General features: G+C 40.8%; 4 protein-coding genes across 4 annotated transcripts; 1 reads left to right on the forward strand and 3 right to left on the reverse strand.

Moving 5' to 3' along the window:
• Nucleotides 1-1,239: 1,239 nt before the first annotated feature.
• Nucleotides 1,240-3,255, reverse strand: LOC137972942 (uncharacterized). The gene has a single exon (XM_068819630.1). The coding sequence runs from the start codon at nucleotides 3,253-3,255 to the stop codon at nucleotides 1,240-1,242; it is 2,016 nt and encodes a 671-aa protein (XP_068675731.1).
• Nucleotides 3,256-3,418: 163 nt separating this feature from the next.
• LOC137972943 (uncharacterized) lies at nucleotides 3,419-7,168 on the reverse strand. The gene has a single exon (XM_068819631.1). It carries the CDS (start codon nucleotides 7,166-7,168, stop codon nucleotides 3,419-3,421), a length of 3,750 nt encoding a protein of 1,249 aa, XP_068675732.1.
• Nucleotides 7,169-8,671: 1,503 nt separating this feature from the next.
• Nucleotides 8,672-10,145, reverse strand: LOC137972945 (nuclear apoptosis-inducing factor 1-like). The gene is made up of 3 exons (XM_068819632.1): nucleotides 10,068-10,145; nucleotides 9,661-9,978; nucleotides 8,672-9,007 (listed from the first exon to the last, which is right to left on the reverse strand). The coding sequence occupies exons 1-3, from the start codon at nucleotides 10,143-10,145 to the stop codon at nucleotides 8,672-8,674; spliced, it is 732 nt and encodes a 243-aa protein (XP_068675733.1).
• A 1,361-nt stretch (nucleotides 10,146-11,506) lies between these two features.
• LOC137973131 (uncharacterized) lies at nucleotides 11,507-16,642 on the forward strand. The gene is made up of 4 exons (XM_068819874.1): nucleotides 11,507-11,543; nucleotides 12,245-12,563; nucleotides 13,181-13,243; nucleotides 14,350-16,642. Exon 4 carries the CDS (start codon nucleotides 14,529-14,531, stop codon nucleotides 16,530-16,532), a length of 2,004 nt encoding a protein of 667 aa, XP_068675975.1. The 5' UTR covers nucleotides 11,507-11,543; nucleotides 12,245-12,563; nucleotides 13,181-13,243; nucleotides 14,350-14,528; the 3' UTR covers nucleotides 16,533-16,642.
• The last annotated feature ends 858 nt before the right edge of the window (nucleotides 16,643-17,500 follow it).

The following is a 17,500-nucleotide window of genomic DNA, read 5'->3' on the forward strand; positions in this document are numbered from 1 at the left end:
TATCAGATCATAATAGGTTTCTGCGAAACTGTCCACCTACCCCTTCCCTAAGCCAACATTAACGGTTACATTTTGTAATACCAATATGGATCCTTCTGTAAATTTACTCGGTGGAACGAGGAGAACATGAACCAAGCAAATTACGTAATAACACGGTGCGCAGCGTTAAGGACGAACACGACGAATTAAAGCAATAGCGTGAAGGTTTATTGAACGGAAATGCTCAAAGTTCCTAGTGGTACAGCCTTGCAATTAAAACGACGGACCAAAGGTCGCGGAGTTGAGAGGTAGATCACAACGTCGTAAGGACGATGAAAGTCGGTTCGAACTGAAAGGCGATAGAAGCAAAACAGAAACTAATTTTAGCTAACTACCTATAAAGGTAACCAAAGGTATATAGAAGGTTAAGGCAAACGTTAATAATTTCAAGTAGCACATCAATGAAATACAACAAGAAATGAGCTCAAACGAGCTGATCAACAATCTATAGAATACGATGACAGAAACTTGACAATGATCACATCAGTGTAGATTGATCAATAAATCCATGCTGAGTACTAACGATTAAAAAACTGATTGAAAACTAGATACCAAAGCAAATATATTAATAGACTAAGGCAAGCAAAAAACTTAAACTTAAACCGAAACTAAATACTGAAAAAAAACTAAAATCAAGAAAATAGTAAAACTTACTTTGGTTTGCACACGCACCAATGCTAGTCTTGACTAAAAGCTCTATAGAGAACTTGACGATGAGCACGAGTGTAGATACAACTAAAATCCAGGTCGATGAAGGAGTTGACCGTACAAAGTCTACACTAGAACTGAACTACTGTGGAAGACACTAAAACTTATGACTAGCAAAACGTGCCTGCGACAACTGAGAAAACATTACGCATTTCCTATGCGGGTGTTAGGGGAAGGAATTCGCAACCATTACAGCGGTGACTAAACGTTATCTATGAAGGTGATAATCCGTAAAGAAATACCGAAACACGTACTAGCGATAATGTAAAAAAATAACGGAGAAAACATCACGTTTCAAACCAACATTCCGGCCCCTTAAAGGCAATACTGCAGATAGCCTTTACAAGAAGAAGGAAAAAATGGTTTGAAACATGAGGTTGACTAGACTAACAAAACTAAAGTTAATCGCTAATAAACAATTACATAATGTCCAATAAAGTTGAATCCATTTGCAATGGATCCTTTTAGAGTTTAGTGTTCATACTAGAATACTTAGTTACTGTTACTTGGAAATTCAGCTACCTCCAGCAGGACAATTTTGTTGATTGGACGAACCAGCTCCGATGTACTGGTCTTCAGCTTGACAGAGCGTACTAACCCATCTCTGCTGTTAGTATACACCTCCAGGACCCGACCGAGTGGCCAAGAATTACGTGGTTTGTTGTCGTTGAGTACCAACACAATGTCATCTACTGCAAAGTTTCTCTGCCGCTTGTTCCATTTTTGCCGCTCCTGGAGAGAGGGTAGATACTCACGCACCCAACGTCGCCAAAACACGTCAGCAAGGTACTGTACTTGACGCCAGCGGCGTTTGTTGTGACAATCGTACTTAGAAAAGATTCCAGGTGGAACAGCAGGACCTGCTCGCAACAGCAACAGATGATTGGGAGCCAGTGGTTCAAGGTCACGTGGGTCATCAGAGAGTTTGGTGATTGGCCTACCGTTTACTATGGCCTCGACTTCACACATCAGAGTACTTAGACCTTCGTCGTCTAGCACTTGTTCTTTGGTCAAAGCTTTTAACACCTTGCGCACGGTACGGATACACCGTTCCCACACTCCACCGTGATGGGAACCAGCTGGAGGATTAAAGGTCCACTTGACAGTGCGTTGAAGAAGATAGTTGTGGATCTGAGACTGGTTCCAACAGTTGATTGCATTTCGAAGCTCCTTCTCACCCTTTACAAAGTTGCCTCCGTTGTCAGAACGCATCTCTTCGGGTAGGCCTCTTCTTGCAATAAATCTCCGTAAGGCGTTGATAAAGGACTCTGTGTCTAGTGAGCTCACGACTTCGATGTGAACTGCTCGGAGAGCTAAACAGGTAAATATAACGCCATATCTCTTGACCTTGGATCTTCCACGACGGACTTCAAAAGGACCAAAGCAGTCGACACCTGTGAAGGTGAAAGGTGGTTTACAGGGCGTCACGCGATATACAGGCAGATCAGCTGTCTTCTGTCGACCTGTAGGGGACTGGTTTTTTCTGCAGGTAAAACACCTTTGTAGCACTCTACGTACAGCGGCTCTGGCATTTACTATCCAGTATCTCTGACGGATAAGGGACAGGGTGTACTCTACACCTGAGTGTCCAGAAACGTGGTGATAGTAAAGAACGATCAGTTTGGCCACGTGATGATCCTTTGGTAGGATGATCGGGTGTTTGGCATCTGTGTCGATTGATGCACGTTTCAGACGGCCACCAACACGCAGAAGGCCTTGAATAAGGACGGGTTCGAGCTTGTGAATGCTACTTGACTTGAGGACCTTGTGTTTGCTGGTGCTCGGTGGAATTGTGCTCTTTAATCCTTCGTACTCTTTCGCGAAGAACTGATACTGAACGTAATTAAGGATTGCATGTTCTGCTTCACGCAACTCCGTCACGGTAATGGGGCTGATCTTGCCTGAAGGCTTGATTTGTGGAGATTCCTTAGACTTTCTGCTCTTGATCAACTTGTGAAGTTTACTCTTGAATCGCAATATCCAGGCAACGGCTTTCTTAAGGCGCGACCAGGAAGAGAATCTTTCGATGATCTCTGCGACAGGATTGCGAGTGGATGCACTGAGTAAGTATACACTCTTGTCTGTCTTAATTTCGGGGTCGTCATCTGGAAACGCGCTTGCCATGCCTGCTGGTCTTTGAGGCCACATTTCGGGAGGTGAGGAGAGAAAGGCTGGGCCGTTAATCCAGCGTTGAAGGGAATCTGCTGGCACACCTCTGGAGGCATCATCTGCCGGATTATCTTGTGTGTTTACGTACTTCCACTGGGAGGGAGAAGAAGCATCAAGTATTGTTGCTACACGGTTGGCAACAAAGTTTTGAAACCGCTTGTCTTGATTTTCAATGTACCGGAGAACGCAGGTACTGTCAGTCCAGAAGGAAGACTTGGTTACTGGCAAGGTTAGCTCGTTTCGAGAAATTCGATCCAGTCTGGTTGCAATGACGGCTGCTGACAATTCCAGGCGAGGAATTGTGACCGGTTTAATGGGTGCCAGCCTTGATTTGCCCATGACGAACGTACATTTAACAGCACCACTTCGGTCTGAGATTCTGAGGTAGGTGACGGCGCCAAAACCCTGCTGTGATGCATCGGACAAGTGATGGAGTTCGCTTGAGGTAATCTCTTTTAGAGTTAAATGGCTTAAAGCAGCGGTCGACTTTCAGATCCTCGAGTTAAGGAAGTTCTTGTAACCAGGCCTGCCAACGCCGCAAGTAGTCTTCAGGTATCGGATCGTCCCAACTGAACTTCTTGCGGCTCAAATCTTGAAGAATTAGCTTTGCGTTCAGTATAAATGGTGCCACGAACCCCAGCTGGTCATAGATTGAACTGATTATGGACAGCAAGCCTCGCCTTGTTGCTGGTCTGTCCTTGATAACAATGGTGAAACCAAAGTGATCAGAAGATACGTCCCACTGAACCCCTAACGCCTTTTCAATGGGGAGCTTGTCGAAATCTAGGCTCTTGACTTGTGCAGCTCTCTCAGACTCTGGCAACGTCTGAAGTACCTTCTTTGAATTTGACAGCCATTTGGTGAGATTGAAACCGCCTCTTGCTAACAGCTTGCGCAATTGGTCCGCGAGATTAATAGCTTCTTGATCTGTGGGAACTGACTTCAGGCAGTCGTCGACGTAGAAGTTTCGCATTACTGTTTCGACAGTCTGAACGTCGAAGTCTGTCTTGTTCTCTTCAGCTGTTTTCTTCAGAGCAAAGTTAGCGCAGCTGGGAGAGGAAGCTCCGCAAAATAGATGGACTCTCATTTGATACTCTTCTGGTTGGCTATCTAAGTTACCATCAGGCCACCACAGAAACCTAAGGGCATCACAGTCGCTAGGTCGAACTCGAACTTGATGGAACATTGCTTCGACATCTGACATAAGTGCAATCTTCTCCTCCCTGAATCTTGAGAGGACACCAACAAGAGAATTGGTTAGATCCGGCCCCTGTAACAGCTGGTCATTCAGTGAGGTACCACAGTACTTTGCAGAACAATCGAACACCACTCTAATCTTTTCAGGCTTTTGAGGATTGAATACCGGATGATGTGGCAGATACCAGAGAGCGCCAAGAGGTCCTATTTCTTGACTTTCAATTTTCCTTGCGTAATCCTTGCTCAGTAGGTCATGCATAAATTCCTTGTATTTTTTGTGCACTACTGGCTCCTTTCTTAATCGTTTGATCAATAGTTCTAAGCGGCGTTCAGCAATGGTCCTGTTGTTTTGAAGATTTGGGGAATATGTTTTCCAAGACAGTGCAATTTCGTAATGACCATTTTCTAGTTTCACCGTTTTCTCCATAATATCTAGGGCCCTTCGATCGTTTTGAGACATCATTTTGGTTTCGTAGACCGTATCGTTGAATTCCAGGTTGCAGTAGTCTCTAAACTGCTGGTCGAGGGTCTTTTCTACCTGGGCGAAATTCGCAATCGAGGACTTGGGCGCGATTCTCCCTAACGGGCCGTTTAGCACCCAGCCTAACACGGTTCTTGTAGCGAAGGGACCGCCGTTCTCGCTCGGTCTGAACTCCCTTGGCTGTAGCGCTTGGGGAACATCACTTCCAATGAGCAGCCCAATCTCAGCTTCAATCTTTGGAATAGTTACACCCTTCAGGTAGAGCCAGCGGTTCACGTCTTGTTGGTCTGCAATAGCATCCACTGCGATGGGTAGCCTAGATCTTGAGTAAACTTCAGGCAGTTCAACGATGTTTTGTTGGTTGAGATCAGAAATCTGCAAGCTCACTAGGGAACACTCGACCGGGTCTTCTTCGCCCTTCAAGGTCGTTAGAGTAAGCTTTGTTTTCTTTCCCTTGATATTGAGTTTCTCTAGAAGGCTTTCTGTACAAAAGGAAGTGTTGCTACCAGAATCCAGAAAGGCGTACGTTTCGACAACCGGTTGTCCTCCCTTTGCTTGCACGTAAACAGGAACGATTGCCAGCCCAGTCGCAGTAAAGCTAGAAGAAAAGCTTGACTTCACATAGCTGTTGTTGGCTAAATTTGTGTCACCCATAGACTGTGCGTCCGCACCTGCTGGCTGCATGGTGGTAGAAAGCACCCCACCGACGTCAGGAGATTGAGCGTTTAAGTGATTCTCGTTGTTGATTGGGTGAAGGAAAGACGAGTGCTTTGAGGTGCATCCTTTAACCTTGCAGAAGCTTTGCCTTTTACACAAGCGAACGAAATGACCAGGAGTGAGGCAGTTTATACACAGCTTTTTATCTTGAATGAACTTTGTCCTTTCATCAAGGGACTGCTTTCGAAATTTTTCGCAGCGAGGCAACCAATGCGCGGCCTTACACAGAGGGCACTCGGGTTTCTTGCTCGTAATTTCATTTGTTGTCTTTGACGAGTCATCAGCTTTTCCTTGACTAGAGAATCCGTCAGCCTTGGGGTGTTTTCTTAGACCCTTTGGTGGGAGAGACTGCTTGGGTTTGGTCTCTATTACAACTCTACCGAACACCGGATGGGAGGCTGCTCTAGCCCTGGCGATGACAAACTTCATTATGTCAGCTACGGTAACGTCTCTTGCTTCAGTCTCTACGACTTTGTCTACTGTGTCGCGCCACTTGACCCTCAATGAGTATGGAAGCCTGTCTATGATTTTCTTAAGGTTATCTTGGCTGTCCAGCTTGCTTATGTAGCCAATTTCCCTGGGCGTGTTGACGCAACTAGTGAGTTGGATGGAAAACTGCTGAAGCGCTGACTCATCGTCAGCTTTTATTACGGGACCGTCTACAAGCCGTTTGACGTGCGCGGCGGCAATCTTGTAATTCTGCCCGTATCGTTCCTTTAGTAGCTTCCTGGCTTCTTTGTATCCTTCGTCTTCACGCATGGATAGGCAACTCTTCATAAGCTCTTGCACTGGACCTGTAGTGTGCTGCACAAGGTAGTACAGGCGGGCGCTCGGAATAGACGTCTTACTTTCGACTAGATGCTCGAAGGCGCGTATAAAATCCAGGTAGTCGATAGGATCTCCACTGAAAGCCTGCAAGCTTGGTTGCGGAAGTGTAAGCGCCATCACGCCCTGTTGCTGTTGCTGAATTAACTGCTGGAGAGCGTAGTTTTGACGATCTTGAATCTCCATCAGATGTCGGAATGAATCATCCTGAATACCTCCAGAGCGGTTGTTTCTGTGTTCGTTCGGTTCATAAGATTCGCGCGATTCGAGTGCACGTGGATTTACTGCCGGCGATTTGGGTACATATTGCTCCTTATACCCACTAGAAACGAGTGGTAGCTCGTGAATGGCAACTGGATCTCGCACTAACGGCGTTGAGTAAGGCGTATCATGCTGTGTTTTGCGATTGTTTGCTAGTTCAGCTTCCACTTGTTCGTAGACGCGTGTCTCAGCGTCGGCTTCGGCTATCTCGCCTTGAAGTTCGATCTCTGCCTTCCGTTGTTGGAGTCTTAATTCCTCAACTTGAATGTCATGCAGCTGTTTAAGTGTAGCCGCCTTCGTTTCAAGCGCAGCCCTTTTCGCGAGAGATCTAGCCTTTGAACTGGCGGTACTTTTGATTGAGGAGCTAAAAGCTGAGCGCGTGTACAAATCGCGACTTTCGACATTGCTGGCGGAATCATCAGGGTTGACGTAGGCGCTTCGATCTACAAGCAATTTCTGTGCTTCTGGGTGTGTAAGCCAAGCGTTGATTTCTCTCTCGAGTTCATTGGCTAGCTCCATGAGAGAGTTGTAATATTGAGAAGATGTTTCGCGCTCGGTTACATTTTCTAATTGATGATGATACGCTTCGTGAGCAGATCTGAATCCATCTAAAAGTTCCTTTAGTTCAACTTGCGCTTTGCAAATTACGTCGGCTGATTCGCGCGCGTCGATTAACTCGTGCGGTTTATTGACCTTTCCGGTCACGCCAGACTTTGCCAAAGAGCGGGCGGCCTTTAAATGATCGTTTAATTCTCCATCTCCGGAATCCATTACGATCCTTTAGATAATACGATTAACAGATACGGCTCAAAGTTTTCGCACTTTTGCGATGATTGACAAATGTTAGTACTCCGTGGGAGTGCTTGACAGAGTTGATTAGTCAATAAATTCTTCGAACTCCTTCAAGGTGCCGTGAATTGATAATAAGGACATTCAATCATTTGTGCCTCAAATTCGAACAAAATGTAAATTTACTCGGTGGAACGAGGAGAACATGAACCAAGCAAATTACGTAATAACACGGTGCGCAGCGTTAAGGACGAACACGACGAATTAAAGCAATAGCGTGAAGGTTTAATGAACGGAAATGCTCAAAGTTCCTAGTAGTACAGCCTTGCAATTAAAACGACGGACCAAAGGTCGCGGAGTTGAGAGGTAGATCACAACGTCGTAAGGACGATGAAAGTCGGTTCGAACTGAAAGGCGATAAAAGCAAAACAGAAACTAATTTTAGCTAACTACCTATAAAGGTAACCAAAGGTATATAGAAGGCTAAGGTAAACGTTAATAATTTCAAGTAGCACATCAATGAAATACAACAAGAAATGAGATCAAACGAGCTGATCAACAATCTATAGAATACGATGACAGAAACTTGACAATGATCACATCAGTGTAGATTGATCAATAAATCCATGCTGAGTACTAACGATTAAAAAACTGATTGAAAACTAGATACCAAAGCAAATATATTAATAGACTAAGGCAAGCAAAAAACTTAAACTTAAACCGAAACTAAATACTGAAAAAAAAACTAAAATCAAGAAAATAGTAAAACTTACTTTGGTTTGCACACGCACCAATGCTAGTCTTGACTAAAAGCTCTATAGAGAACTTGACGATGAGCACGAGTGTAGATACAACTAAAATCCAGGTCGATGAAGGAATGACCGTACAAAGTCTACACTAGAACTGAACTACTGTGGAAGACACTAAAACCTATGACTAGCAAAACGTGCCGGCGACAACTGAGAAAACATTACGCATTTCCTATGCGGGTGTTAGGGGAAGGAATTCGCAACCATTACAGCGGTGACTAAACGTTATCTATGAAGGTGATAATCCGTAAAGAAATACCGAAACACGTACTAGCGATAATGTAAAAAAATAACGGAGAAAACATCACGTTTCAAACCAACACCTTCCTCTCAGTTTTACATGGGTAATAAAAATGAAAGGGGAATGCAAGAAACAAAAGACTCAATTCCACCTGTAATTTATCTTGGAGGAAATGTAATTAGTACTGTGTGACCCCCACCCTATCTGATGGGCACTTTAATTTAATGCAATATAAAATAATGGATTTGAATCAAAATGAAATATATTACTATGTAACTGGTCACAGAGACATTATTTCCATAACTGGGATAAACAAGATTTTTTTTATGAAAAAATATGCTTGAAACTTATGAAGAATCTGAAACATTTTACAAAACATTGTAAGCTAATGTAAAATCCCTATCAATATAAAGTGTCATTAAAAATATCCTGCATTCAATTTAGGATGGTTTCCTTCTCTTCGTCATCCAGGTTTTTGCTGATAAGAAGAATTTCCATTCGAAGCTTTGTTTTCTTTAGCTCCAGCATTTCTTGTTGCAGTTTTAATGCCTTTTGCTGCTCTGCAAGAATATCAGCTTGTGAAATTCGTCTCTTTCTATTTGGTAGCAACGGTGAATGATCTTCCTTAACCTGTGCTATGAGACCAAGTTTCATCATATCTTCACTCGATAGCGTTGGTAAATCTTGTTGGTCTTCCACAATATCTGCTTCAGCTGGTTCTACTATATTCAATTCAAGAAAATGTTGTGCATTCAGCAGCAGAAATTTGAACTATAGGAAAAATGTTGAAAAACATAGGATATTTACGTAAGCTTGTATTGATGTTTTTTATAAGCACTCAGTGCCCTTTTTTCAAGTCCTTCTATTACTGCGATTGAGATTTCCTTCGCTGTTGACCCTTTTCTATGTCGTTACGTCGAAATAAAACTTGCTTTCGAAACATAAATGCAAGCTTGACTATAAAAAAAAATAAGTAAGCTTTTCACTGAAAAGCAAAGGAGAACAAATTCTCATTCTCGAATTACGAGTTCATCAGAGCCTAAATTCGAACGTTTCTCGGTGTAAGAGAGAATTCAAAGAAGGTAACACAACAGAACCAAGAAAAACAAAGTTCACAGGTTCTTACACCGAAGTTAACCCCGTTTTTGCTACTGTCGGGGATCATCGAGTTGGTAAATATTAAAACCAACACTATTTTGTCTAAGCCAACCATAAACATTTAACGTAAAAATGAGGTTGCCTCACATTTCGCAAAGTAAAATGGCAGAAAATGGGGAGGAAACTATGCAAAATAATTTAAAAACTTAAGTACTTATCTTAAAATGCTCAACGAAAGGTTCCCAGATAAAACCATACCAAAAATGGCGGACAAAGCTACAGCTTTCCAGGAAATCACATGACCAGTAAAACAAAGAAATATTTACATAAGCTTTCTCACCAAGCCCTTCGCCGCCACCAGTCTCAAATCCCCCCAGTCCTGAGAAGGCTGGTGTGTCCTCAAAAATTTCTATGATTTGCTCACTTGACTGGGAAGGAGGCTTGGGTGGAGGTCCACCGCCAGTCTTCTTGTACTCTTTCTTGTAATTACTAAATTCTTTTTTGGCTGTCGAGTGGAGGTTCTTCCACTTGTCTTTTATTTCTTGGACGGAGCGATTCGCTCGGCCAACAGCGTTTACCTCCTTGGTAATTTCATCCCAGACTTGACTTTTTCTTTTGTTGGTTATATTATTCGTCAGCTTTGACTGGATCACATCAATATTTTTTTTACACTTTCTGTAATTACGGAAATCTCAAGCGGTGAGAAATTTGGTTTTCTTTTTCTTTCCTTTACTTCAAGTTCTTTCACCTCAATTTCCGCCATTTTGTTTTCTTCACCGGCCCCGCAATCCGCGCCAATTTTTCGCGCCATATTTTTTCACAGGCAGGCGGTCGAAAAACTCGTTAAACCGATTTTCATTTAGCACTAATCTGGGATTAGTTAATCGCGGGATAATTTCGCTTTCAGGAACTCCTTTTTAACCCACGATTAGTTATCCGAGGAATAAGAAATTTAATCGTGGATTTGACGCTAATCGGAGGATAGATTAATCGGCTTTCCAGGAACCGGGGCCTGCATAATATTGCAATCCTTCGAAATGACGTGTATGATCCAGGAGAAACCCTGCTTGAAAATGACCAACCAGATGTGCCCCCATACGATGGCCCTGAAGATGGGTTGAAAATTAGAGATTACATTTGTGAACATTACTTCTGAATTTTTCACCATAATTATTGCTGTTGTCCCGTACATGATATGAAGTTCTTTGAAATTCTCATGTTGTTTACATCATAGTTAACTTTTACTGTGTTTACATATACAGGCAACCAAATGAAAAGATATGAACATGAAAAAGGCAAGGATAAACTGCTAGGTTTATGATGATGTTTTTGACTCATGCCAAACTTTTTAAATCAGACAGACCTTAAAGTAAAAAAGGAAACTTTTCCCAGATATGTTATTTTTCCTCGATAATACTCATACCTACTGCTATATATTCAGAAGTAATGCTCATGCACAAATGATTTAACTATTATTTCTTTTAGAATTCTGGATTTTGAGCTTCCTTATCCTGGACACAACCAGTTAATACCACTAATAGACCATTTTACAGTTCTTTGCTCCGTACCCTGGCCTCTGATTGAATGCAAGGCTGGGAGGACCATGTTTTCATACCAACCTACCTGCTTTTCTTATGGAAATTATGCTGATTAAATACTAGTTAGCAGAAGAAAAACATGAATTTACATAAGAAAGTAGATAGGCTTGTATCAAAAAAGGGCACCCGGCCCCAGCCTTGTTTTCACTGACAACTGTAAAATGGTCTTTTTCCCTTAATCAAAGAAAGTATTAACCAGCTGCATGCAGGCTAAGCTTCCCCTATTGTATTTAAATTAAAAAAACAATCAAATTGAAACATGAAATGAGGTTAATGTTTGAAACATACAGCATCGCACACAAGGAAAAAAAAAATACAAGTAAACATATTTTTTGGAAAATGTCAATATTTAATGTGCAGTATACATTCAATAATTTTTTATCACAATCTGTGATTCCAGAAAACAACCATATCCTCTAAGGGTTCACGCCGAGCTCCCGCGCCCGCGATTTCGGTCATGTCAAATGTGCAGCGTAAAAATTCAAGATGGCGGCCCAAATGAATGGCGGCTTATTCAAATTTATGCTAAGGTATTCCAACTTTCAAACGGAATTGTGGGAAATAAAGACCACGTGGATGAGGTTAAAGAAGATGGCCGGTTTCATGGGACGGTAAGCTTTGTTTTGAGCCTATTTTTAAGGTTTTTGCACACTGTTGAGATTAATTATTTGGAGTTTTGCCCTGTATAGCACCTTTGTCATCAGTGAGCAGATTTCTGCCGTCTTTTGTAGATATATCGCTGAAAGAGTGAGCTATTGCCAATCTAAAATCATAGGTTCCTGGAAGAAACCTTGTAGTTTTTGTCGCTGCTGAATTTGTATGGGATTGGTTTACTGTGGCGATGAAAAATTGTACCGCGTGTATAGTTGTTGTTGTTTTAGATTGGTCTGGAGACTTGTCATTGCACGGGTGGCGAATCTTCAGGTTCGTCGTTCACTATCCGTTTTAATCTTCTCCATCCTCAACCATCCTTGTCCCCTTTCTATTCATCATTACCTCTTTGATATTTTTCTACCTTAGATAACTATTATTTTGAGGTTTCCTTTAGTTTGACAGTAATTTTGTACGTCCAAATGAATATGACTTAAAATATCGAGCAACACAGCTCAAAGGTTTGCTTGGAGACTTATTCATGAATTTCAATGCATTGAAAAAGATCATTAATTTTAGTAAGAAATGGCACCGTGAAATTTTCATTGAAATTCTTTCCCTCTGACATGAAATTTTTAGCATCATACCCTAGATTTTTTTGGTTTTGAACTCTTTTCCTCAATGAAATTAAGAACTTTTGTTCTCTTTGTCAATTCTGCAGGAGACATCACTGGGCAAGCTTTTCTTTCAGCTCATTTACATCTGCAGTTGCCTCTAGAATCTTTGAGGAAGCCTATGGGTGTCATAGAAACTCGGCAAGGATGTAAAGATGTGTTGCTCTTTCTGGTCATATCTGCGACGTGGTTGAGATGGCACGAAAAGGAAGAATAAAGCGGGTGAAAAACACAAGAACTAAAAATAAAAAAAGATTTCCGATTGGGGAGTATAAATATGCCATGAAAAATGTAAAAGCAAATTATTTGTTAGAGTGCATGTCCTTGCAAATGGAAAAAGACAAGTTGGATACTGTGATAGTTGAGGTTGGTTGCTTTAGGTGGATATGTTGTAGTTAAATGTTATCCTTGGTTGTTCAATGATTGTTTTCTTTTGTTAGGCCATCCCCTTGTTTTCTTGTTTCTCTATTAAGTGCCGTCCGACTGCATTTTCCAAAAAAAAAAAGGTAACCATAGGATTTTCAGTGGTTGATGACGTCTTGTTGTTTTCCTGGCTCCACAGCTATGATGCTGGGGTACCAGGCCTCCAATTCCTAGACTGCTAATGATTTTTTTTAGGTTGTTTTTTTTCAATCCGACTGACCGACCCAATATCAGGAAACGCATTCGATGCTAAACGGAAAAAAAAGGCATGGTCTTATTGCGTTTGGTTATGTATGATAATGAGTATAGAACAAAGGAAAGAAAAATTGAACAAGGGTAAAATTGAATAGCACGACGTATACAATGTACAATATAAGACATTTTAAGGTTGTCATCTGCTATTTAAGCACTTACCAATTTATACATTACCTTGATAAAATTATTTCAAGAAGTATTGTCTTGTATAGTAGGTAGTTGCTACTTATTCATGATTGAATTATTGCTTGTAATTTTAGAAGGGGATACTTTTTTCAGGAAAGTCATTAAATTTTTTTCTTCAGAAAAGAGCAGTTAGCAATGCCCTAGAGAGGGAAAGGAAGCAGTTGAAGTCTCTCACAACCAAGGTAACATTGCACCAGAAATTGATTTAGAACATATTTTGAGTTTTCCATTAGTCATGGGACTGCCATCAACCAGTTTGCCAATTTTGAATATTCAACATTTAGTTATCCAGTTGGAACATCATTTTCTAAACTGTGGTGATACCTTATCAGAGTTTGTTGAAAAGGTTCCTTATGATTGAGAAGTTATAGTCTTGGAATAGCAACTGGTGCATTCTAATACACAGGTGATGAGAGTTAAAAGGAAACAAGCAGTTGCAAGAACCTTCCTGACTTCCCACAATTTCCAACACAATAGGAAGCAGTTGACCCCAGAGATAACAAGTTAGAGAGATAGTATACTGAAATAGATGTTGTGTTCCAATTTTATCCTTGGTTTAAATTATTTTCTCCCTTTGTTGCTCAAGCGAGTGCAGCGAGCGAGAGCAACACTAATCTTGCAATGCATCCCGGGGCTATCGCGCAATGAATCTAGGGATTGGTTGCCTGAGTTCGCCCGGATTTGTGTAGTGGCGGATTTTCCTCAGGATTTTCCTGTTGTTTTCAGTCAGTATCATTACGAATCGAATTACATATATTATTGAAAGTCGTCAGAGCTTTCAAACTGTGTTGTTCTCTGGTTTGAGAAACATTTCGCTTCAGATTCTTCGCATTGTCGGTTGAGTTTGGAACGAAGGCAGTCACATGTTATGTCAATGGCTACCATCACCATCGACTACTACAAGGCGTTTGGTCTTACAAAAATTAATCTCCCCTCTTTGGGGCTGCTTGCATTGATCAGGTCTCCTTCTACTCAAGCATTTGCCTTCTCATTGAGAACGACTAGTTTTAAGCTAATTATCATACATTACCATACCCAAAAACAAAGGGAGAAAAATTTTAAACCAAGGATAAAATTGAACTGCAACATAGACATATATTTTTTTATTTATTGTTAGATAGATAGGTATCAATAAGAATATATCAGGTAATCTGTAGCTAAAGCCTTTTGACTGTTTCATTAGTCAGTTTTGTGCAAGTTACATAATCAGACAGTATAATTTGTCCAGACACAACTGTTGAGTGGTTTAATGCAGGCATTAGTTAATAACATCTTGTTTCTCTTTAAGGAAAGAGAAAAACAATCAAGAGGCAACGTGAACCATCTCAACTGTGTGATGCAAATTCAGAGAGATTTAAAGTTCCCAAGAGTGAAATTTCAGGCAGGCGGAGAAGGAATGAAACCCTAGAGAGTTGTAAACAAATTCATGGAGGAACATCAGATAACATAAAGCCTGCCTTAGATGGCATGTGGTTAACTGTGGTGAAAAAATCTAAACCCAAACAACTTCTTAAGTATGTGTCAAACTCTACAAAAGTTGTAAATAAAGTTATAGGGGCAGTTGTTAAAAATTTTGTTGGCAACTTTGAATGTAGTGATGTAAACAGCATGCGAAGTGTGAAAGTACTGTACAGTAATGGCTTAATGAGTAAGGAAAAGTACAAAGCAGTCAGGTCCAATTTGTCCATGTCTACTAGCATTACTAGCAAACAAAGAACAGCATTTCAACTATTGAAGGGTGTGAGAATCCCAAAGCTTTTGACTTATGATAAGTTAAAGCAATATGTTAATCATGCTTGGAATGCATCTACAGTCCATGATTTTTCTGAGTTGTATGAGGATTTAGATGAAAGCCAACAGGTTAATGGTGCATATAGAGAGCTCACTGATACTTTGCTTGAATTGGCAGACCTCTTCATTTCAATTGATGAAACATTAGGTGAAAAGTCACACATTTTATATTTCAATAATGACAAATATCACTTTCATGTTGCATGTGGGGCTGACGGTGCACCTTTTGGAAAAGATGATGAGGCTACGGCCTGGTTGATATCTTTTCTCAACAGTGGAAGTCATATTACAAGTGAAAAAGAAAATTTTCTGTTGGCTGGAGCCAATTGCTCTGAAAATCACATTGTTATGCAAAGGTTTGCCAGGAGACTTGTTCATGAATTTCAATCAATTGAAAAAAAGACCTTTTTAGTACGAAATTGCACAGTGAAATTTTCATTAAAATTGTTTCCCTCTGACATGAAATTTTTAGCATCGTACTCTGGGGAGCTTAGTAATGCCGCTTACTACTTTTCTTCTTTTGGGGATGTAAATGACAGTAACAAGCACATCACAAATGGGTCTCTTGGGCCAAAGCCTGAAAATACATGGCACCCATGGGTTTTCTCAGAGAGACTAGTGGTAGCTGCAGCTGTAAATGAGCTGAAAGAAAAGCTTGCCAAGTCGTCTCTTGCAGAATCAACGAAAAGAACAAAAGTTCTTAATTTCATTAAGGAAAAGAGTTCAAGGCAAGAACATGAACCTTTAATTGGCCCATTTGTTGATGCTGGATTTGCAGAGCCCCTTCACAATGCAAATAATGCATGGCAGTTTGTCCACAATACCATCTTGTCTATGAGTGTTGATAAATCTAACATTCCTTCTTCATGCAAAGATATTACTGATGTTCCTGAGAATTCTTGTTTTGCAAAGTATCTTTTTGCACTTAAAACAGAGGTAAGGGCAGGAAGGCTACTGAAAAAAGTGAAAAAGTGGTTTAACAGTGGCCGAAAAGGGAGTTTTGACTACAGATTCACAGGTAAAGAAACTAAGAAACTTTGTCACAAGTTTATGTACCTTGTTGCTGCTTTAGAGGGTGAGGGGGATCCACCTGAAACCCAAGTGAGGCTTTCTGCAATTGCCCATTGTGCTTTACAACTGAGAGGTGCAGTGTCACTATTTTCGAGGGTAAATATAGAAGATCGAGATTTGATTGAACTAGAAAACCATTGTCTTAGATTCTTTAATGTAGTTTCCACCCTGCTTCATCATGTGAGCCCTACTGTCTGGACAATAGGTTATGCTGTCCCATATCACACTAGAATTTTATTTAACAAGTATAAAATGGGTTTGGGTGTGAACAGCATGCAAGGTCGGGAGGCCAAACACGTAAGGTTACAGCAGTATGCAAAGCATGCTAGTCTTTCGTCAAGATGGGAAGTTGTTCTCAAACATGACTTTGTTTCCAATATTTGGCTTAGAAGGGCTGACCCACATCACTTTGGGTATGCAAAGTGTACCAACCAGTATATCCCATCATATATCAACACTGACAGCTTTTGCTTTTGTGGGTATCCAAAGGACCCCAATGCAGAGAAGTGCAAGTTTTGCTCCTCTCTTATCTACAAAGAAATTGTCAAAACAGCAGATTTAGGAGAGTTGTCTAAAGGTTTACAAGCTCTTTTAGTGTTTCAGCAGTAGTACCTATATGAACATTGTACAAGAGTACAGCAACAGGGGAAACCTCTGCTACGACTAGATTTGTAGTGCTATTGTGCAAAAGTGCGAATCAGGGGGGGGGGGGTGGTGTTAATTTTAACCATTGCAAAACATACTTCCACTGCAAAATCAGGTTCTGGAAATGTGGTCTACAGTTAATGGTGTGAAAAGGGTCTAAGGCACAAGACTTGAAATGATATGAATACTGGTGCGAGTCTCAGTTTGCCCTAATGTTTCCAGACTTGAAGGTAGTACTTTTCTTACTAAGTTGGTACTTGTAGCAACATTTTACCTGTTTTATAGTGGTTGCTGAATTAAGTGCAGCTTCACCATAACAAATGATTTATTTTGATTCAACAATGTTATATAACAACTTTCACTCTGTTTTTCACATGATAGGATTGTGAACATTTGTTACTAATAAATCTTGTGACATGTTACAAAGATGTGTGAAACTTGATTGTTTTTCAAATCAACAACATATAATCTCAAATACCTGTGTTTTCATATGTAGCTCCTGTTATCAATGCACATGCAGACAAACAACTATAGTCAAGAGAGCTGCCCTTGATTTGACACTTTACTACGGGCATTTGAAAATAACAGGCAACACCGCTGACCATATACATACACCTCCCATAGGTCATTCACCTAAACTGTGATAATTTGCAATATGTCTAATGCATATACATAACATATATAACAAGTTTATAACAACATACCATCCATCCAGGCCACCCTCAGAGAACACTCCAGTATCTCCTTAATATGAATAGGGGTATTAAATACTTTCCAGAAAACAAGGGATCAGAGTTGACAAATTTTGAAACTTTTGCTACTGTCTCCCTAATTCAGGTTTGACTATACAGTCAATGTAAGTTCCATAAACATATAATAAAATAGCAACATAATTTGCATAGATTGCCTACAGAGTAAACTGTGGGACACCC

This window comes from Montipora foliosa, chromosome 10 (assembly GCF_036669935.1).
Source record: "Montipora foliosa isolate CH-2021 chromosome 10, ASM3666993v2, whole genome shotgun sequence".
NCBI classification, from domain to species: Eukaryota; Metazoa; Cnidaria; class Anthozoa; order Scleractinia; family Acroporidae; genus Montipora; species Montipora foliosa.